General features: G+C 38.2%; 1 protein-coding gene across 1 annotated transcript; it reads right to left on the bottom strand.

The window, feature by feature from the left end:
• Positions 1–634: 634 nt before the first annotated feature.
• Positions 635–6,662, bottom strand: LOC121640300 (L-amino-acid oxidase-like). Its single transcript, XM_041986014.1, has 7 exons — positions 6,605–6,662; positions 5,133–5,386; positions 4,931–5,043; positions 4,634–4,838; positions 4,276–4,344; positions 2,720–2,856; positions 635–1,526 (listed from the first exon to the last, which is right to left on the bottom strand). Exons 1-7 carry the CDS (start codon positions 6,660–6,662, stop codon positions 752–754), a joined length of 1,611 nt encoding a protein of 536 aa, XP_041841948.1. The 3' UTR covers positions 635–751.
• Between the last annotated feature and the right edge of the window lie 232 nt (positions 6,663–6,894).

Consider the following 6,894-nt stretch of genomic DNA (forward strand, 5'->3'; position numbering starts at 1 on the left):
ATCAGGACCTGGAGGAAATTTTTGTTACCACTGACATATAAGACATAAGACGCTGTGCTCTAAGCTCCCACTCGAGAGTCACCGCCATTGATAAGCAAAGACTTTGCTTTTGTCCAAAGTAATTGCATCGTGTGTGGTCAAATGTTTCAGCATGTTGGAGGTATATACCTCTTTTGTTGTGTTCAAACGTCTGCACATGGTAGAACTTGCCCTAGTATAGTCTTTTTTGTGAAATACAACTGTACTTTGGAATGCTTCTGCCGCAACGCAATCTTGGCTATGTTCTGAGCCAAAATACAGAGGGTATACATGACGTCATCACAGACAATCGTCATCACACAAATGCATCTAACACTAGTGGAACCGATAGGCTTAATAATCAGGCTGGCAGATTAACAAGTGTAAAGAATTGAACTACTGGGAGCCGGTGCTTTACATAAATTGTTTTTTTGTTTTTTTTTCTTTACAGAGGACGCCAAAGTACAGTGAACAAAATCAGAAAGATCAAGAGTTTATTTTCTTCAGCACATAAAACAATATGAAGATTGATAAGAAAGAAAAATAAGGCCATTGGATTTTTTATTTATGTTTTTATCTTTTTTTTAGATCTAACAAGTCAAAAAATTAATTTATTTCCAGATGAATCAAACTTTAAGAACAAGCTGGATAGTGAAATTTAGAAAGCTAAAATTGGTTGGAAAACCACTTTTTAACCAAGTATGTTCATCCTGTATTTGGACTCTACGGCACCTCATAGATCTGAATTAGCTGCCTTGGTAATATTCTTGGCCGCCCTGATTGCAGATTTCATAGACGTTTCGATCCAAGCATGAGGATAAGCTGTGTGTTCACCAGCAAAGTGTATCCTTCCTTCAGGCCTGAAGAGCTCCTTGGCATACTCTAGGTGTTGGTAGGGGGTGAACAGAGCAAAGGCACCCAGGCTGTACGGATCCAGACTCCACTTTTTTACCAAGACACCAGTGCAGAGAGACTTGATGTGTTCTCCATGGATCAGAGCCAAATCTCTCAGAACCAGCTCTTTCAGGTCCTTATTGCTTGCTCCTGAGAAGAGGAGGGAGTCATCTGACCAGGTGTAGGAAGCCAAGAGGACACCGATGGTCTTATTTTTTGGGAAACTGTGGCTGGGGTAGTAGATAAAACGAGAGGGCCGGTCTGTGATGCTCTTTCCACCTCGAATGCCTTCTTTTTCCCAAAACCTCTCGCTGAAGGTGAGAATGATTTTAGTGGAGCTGTCATAGTGGACGGCCCTCAAGGCCTCCATCTTTTGGATGGAGAGAGGTGGATTAAAGTCCATAAAAAGGGCTGCTTTGGTTGTGGTTGTTAGCAGAACGAGGTCAGCACGAAAGTGAGTCAGACAGGACTTTTTCCCTGTCTGATACGACACAATCACGCCTTTATCTACTTGACTGATGTGTTTGACTGTGGAGTTGAAGAGGATTGGGTATTTGAGGACGTTTTTAAAAGCTTTGGGGAGAAAATCCATCCCACCGGTGACTTCACTGTACCTTAGAAACAAAGAAAAAAAAGGTGCTCTCATTGCATGCTTCGTTTTCCTAACAGTCTGTGGAATACACAGCAGAGGCAACTAAGACCTAACAAACTCAAAAGCACAGTTTAAAAGTCTGCACAGGTCTCTACAACAAGACAACCAAAGTATTGTTACCTTCGCTTTTTATCTGAGGCAGGCTTTTGAATCAAGACTTTTCTTTCTTTGATAAATTAAGTGCTATAGTGCACCAATACGATTTGTTAAAACACTGCACAGATAATTCCAATACAAAGACACAGTGTGGTTATTTCTGTTGGTAAGGACAATACAACATAATACAGTTATGCCTTTATACTGGAAATAGTAAAAAAAAAAAAAAAAAAAAAAAAAAAAAAGCCTAGATTTAAGCTTAGACTATCAACGTGACAGATTTTTAAATGCATGCAGGCTCATGCAGGACGTTTTCGGGTTTTCTAAACTAATGCCCCATAATGTGACAGCTTGCTTCCCTGTATGTCTCTGCCAAGCTCAATCACATCAATAAAGGTAAGTTCAGCCAAATGTTAAATTAATGCATGTTTAAGAACTGGGGATTTCTGTTGTTTGTGCAATAAAGTAAGGACATCAGATTCAAATATATTTTTCTGCTATATCTTAATCCTTAAATGGTGTATGTATCACATATGTACAAAGAGTTTCTGAGACCAAAACCCTGTTGCACACAATCTGATGCTTGTCTTCTGCCCTCTGGTGGAAACAATAACACAATTTTGATATCTCACGCAATAATAAACAGAAATATTAAAAAAAAATACTTTATCTATCTATCTATCTATCTATCTATCTATCTATCTATCTATCTATCTATCTATCTATCTATCTATCTATCTATCTATCTATCTATCTTCATTTTCTTAAAGGGCCAAATAAAAGCTTGGGTCATTCTTTAAAGGGTTAAGTCACTGCAGTTAGGGTAAAATATTTCAAATGTATAGGTTTTCTTAGGGAGTCAATGAACATACTATGAAAAGATAAAGAGGAAAACATGACTATACAGAAATATATAAAATTGAAAAGCAGTGAACAGTTTAAGATTTACCAGTTATTTCATTAATACTGATTTATATAACTTCTATCCATGTGATGATTGATTTAAAATGTTAAAGTACACTATAAAAGGAAAGTTGCCCTTTTTAATGGCAGCCTTACATGTTGTCATCACTGATGTCAGTCTGGTCATGGAGCATCTCAATCAGAGCCGTATACATGAGGCTCTGTACGTTGAGTAGTTCTCCAATCATTCTGATGGCTTCTGGACTCAGACCCCCTTTTTCTTTCAGATACTCCTGTATATGAACATATTTAAATAATCTGTCATTAGAATGCTGAAATAACACTTAAAATCAATTCACTCAGATATATTTGGACTATATTATGAATATTGTGTACTGTGAATAACAGAGGCACAGAGCAATGAAAAAAAAAAATCAGAAATGTTTCAGTAGTTGTAAATGAAAGGTTTTACTGTGTTTTTAGAAGCTTATTATAGAGGCTACAGAACACGTTCAGATAGATCCTACCCCGATCTATTAGACAAGTGAAATTTGAAAGAATGATGAGGTAGATGACTGAGAACTACTGAGAACTACACGACTTCAATTTTGCAAAGTGAAAGTTTTGTGAGCGTCTTCTTTTACCTGAAGGCAATGATTCAACACGATCAATTTATGGTCTTTAAATTTATGGTCTTTAAATTTATGGCCATATTTATGATTCACGTGTCTCATTTACTAAAACTAAATTTCTGATTTGAAAACATTTAATCTACCATTGACAAATATTTGACAAATTATTCTAATTTTTTTCTAATATTTTCTTTTGATCTCTATCTGTGTTGGCCCTGCGACAGACTGGTGACCTGTCCAGGGTGTACCCTGCCTCTCACCTGTTAAAATGCTGGGATAGGCTCCAGCTCACCCGCGACCCGAAATGGAATAAGCGGTCAAGATAATGGATGGATGGATGGATGGATTTTCTTTTGATCAACTCACAAGTAACAAACCATGTTTATAATACAATATTTCATTCGCACTTTGCTAAAAAGTGGATAAAAATGTAATTTAGATTTTTACTACTTTTCACAGGCATTTTTTGTTAGGATGCAGCTTGTACAGTTCAATAGAATATTTGATATGACACATTCAATGCACCGGAAAATGTCCTTAGAAGTTAAAGGTCCCATATTATGCAAAATTAACTTTCTAAAGGTTTTCTAACTGTCATATGTGTCCTCATAGCCTGTGTATGAGGCCCAAAAATGAGAAAATTCTGTTTCCTCTCTCACTTGTTTTCTCCACTTTTTAGCAAATGTGTGCTCAAATGGGTGAGTCTGAGATCTTTCCCTTTGTGACCTCACAAAGGGAAATAAAATGAATGGGAACTTGTTGAGTAGCTGTTGAACTTAGGTTAAGAAAACGACTTCCAAGTTGGAGATTGTGGCTTCAAACCATGCATAGGAGGTTTGTTGTTATGTTGCTATCCACAATGGAGATGATGCATCATCATCTTTGTTAATAATATTTATTTTCACATAGATTTCGACAAGATTTCTATGGACCATTTAGATAATGATACCAGTAAATAGCTCTTAAAATATGAACAGATGTCACTGGTAAATGTTGAGTTAAATATCAAACTTTTTTTTTTCTCTTGCACAAACCTTGGCTTCATTTTACAAAATTTCAACATATCACATAAAACTTCACCTTCACAGAATAGCGGTCAAACTTTTCCAGCGCAGCTCTGCATCCGTGTAGCATCACATCTTCCTTCACCTGCAGGAAAGGTGATTTGGATTGAGATATATGCCTCTGATACTGGTTCTGGAAACCTCAACTGGGAATTTACTGAGATTTACTGCAAATTCAGGTAGATTTTTAAGGTTTTTAGGGTTTAACAGACGTCTCAATAAGAAAACATGCATGAGATTCAGTTGTTAAGCTCATATTCTGGTAAATTAAGCCGGAATCAATTAGTCCGACCAGGTTTGTTGGTGTGCATAGAAGTTTCTGATGTATTTTACCAGCTAGTATCAGTCAGATGAATTCTCACCCAACCATCTACCTTCTTTAAGGCTTGCTGTAGCAGGTCGTCCACTGGTTTGTGCCTCTCATTCTCTGGCAGGTTGTATCTCAGGATGTCAGGGTTGTTTTTTACATCATATGTTTTGTGCTTCTGATTTTCATTCACCAGGTAAAAGGTTTGATTGTCATCATTGATGAATTCATTCAGTTTGACCCCCAGATGATTTGCAAACCAGAGCACAATTCTGTTGAGAGGAATTATTTTTTGACTGTAAATCCTCAAAGTTTGGAAAATTTGAGCTACATCACCTCCGTTTCATGAGATGGTTCTACTCACTTGTGAGAACTCGAGACTCTCATGGCGCCCAGCTCAGCATACCAGCCCTCCTTTTCATTCCTGTAGGTTTCCACCCATCCTCCAACTCGTCCACTTGCCTCTAATATGGTTACCTTGTTGAAACATTGCGAAATAAAGGCTGCACATGTCAGACAATAATAACATGCACTAAGATGAAAACAAGTTTGTATGTCGCAAAAACCTTGTGCCCTGCATCTTGCAGCAACTTGGCAGCAGTTAGTCCAGCCATGCCAGCTCCAACAATAGCTACATGATGAGATGCGTTGATGTGGGGAAGACCGGTCTGCACTGTCTGCAGCAGCTGGTCATAATCTTTGTCCAGCAAACAATCAGTCAGTTTATCTTTCAGATTGACGGTGTTACGGCCCCTGGTCGTAAAAACAGCAGCACTGTGGCTGCAAAGCAGAGTAAGCAGCAGCACACCAACAGCACCACCTAGTGAAACATAAGGGGAGAAACATGTTACACTCCCAATAAACAAGCTGACATGAAGACATCAGACCAGTAATGAATTGACAACCAGATGACACATGTAAAATAAATAAATAAATAAAAAAATAAAACCTGTGCAGTAATGTTTGGGATCCAGTCAGACTGCACAGTCTAACTGCAGGGCTGCCAACTCTCACGCAATGACCGTGAGACTCACGCATTTGAGTGACTTCACATGCTCTCACGCCACACCTCTGATTTCTCATGCTGAAATACACATCAAGCCCGATGCTGGAGGTTTGGGAGGATTCCTGGTGGGCTGCATTACTCTTGAGCGGGTGTCCCGGTCAAAAAATAAATAAATAAATTAATAAGTGTGTTGGTAAAAATGGACCTACAATTCGATATAAGTATCTGAGAAAAATAAATAATAGTGATGCACAGATCAATACTGAAATATCTGTTCTTCCTATACCAACATTTGTTTAACTAAACTTTCAGGATAAGTAGGAACTACTTCTTCACTCATAGGCATGTGTAAAAAACACCCAGTGTCATATTACAGCAGCACGGCTGCTCAGCGATCAGTCCGACATGCAGTGATGAGTCAAGATATTTCAGCTCCACAAACAGCAATGATCCACAGTTTGATGTGTGTGTGTGTGTGAAGACCACAAACCTCCTTAAATGTCTGAGAATCAGATATAACACAGAAGCAGAGGTGAGGAGGTTGTGATAAGGCAAACTAAAGATGAGAGGAGGAGGAATACAGGTGCTGCTAGAGAGGAGACAGACACCACTCTGAGTCTTTTGGTGCTTCAGGCAGGTAATATCAGGTACTATCTAGTTACTATCAGGTACTATCATGTACTATCCAGGTACTATTAGGTACTATCCAGGTACTATCAGGTATCAGGCCTCAAAAAAGGCCAAAAGCCAGTCCAACAAGGCACACAGGTCTAGAGAAATTATTATTATTGGTAAATCCCGTTTGGTTTGTCTTACTGTCACTTCCTGTGTGTAGTTGAGTTGTTTCCTGTTTTATTTTGAAGTTTCTGTTGGTACTTTCATAAACTATGTGTAAACCTTTTCTGTTTTTATATTATGTTACTCCTGAATGCTGCATTTTATGATTAAACCTTCACAAAATGAGATGAAATGATTCTTATGTCTTGCTGCCGTGTATGTGGCAACATTTTGGTTGGTTCAACCAAATCTCACTCCGAGGATTATTGAAAAGTTGGCTGTCCTGAACCTGCCAACTGTTGAACTGATTCATTTTTGCAATGCAGAACCTGGCCACCAGAGGGAGACAAAAATTAACTTTGCTTTGATAAACAAAAGGCATTTTATTATGTGTACAACACATATTTAAAGCCCTTTTAGCTTCAAATGAGTTAAAAACCCTCTGGAAAGACAATCACACAAGTTTTTCTGGTGTTCTAACAACTGTCACACATAGACCAATTTCTGTTTCCCTGAATAAAATAAGCTGTGAACTCAGTACTAAC

The sequence above is a fragment of the Melanotaenia boesemani genome, chromosome 5 (genome assembly GCF_017639745.1).
Source record: "Melanotaenia boesemani isolate fMelBoe1 chromosome 5, fMelBoe1.pri, whole genome shotgun sequence".
NCBI lineage: Eukaryota > Metazoa > Chordata > Actinopteri > Atheriniformes > Melanotaeniidae > Melanotaenia > Melanotaenia boesemani.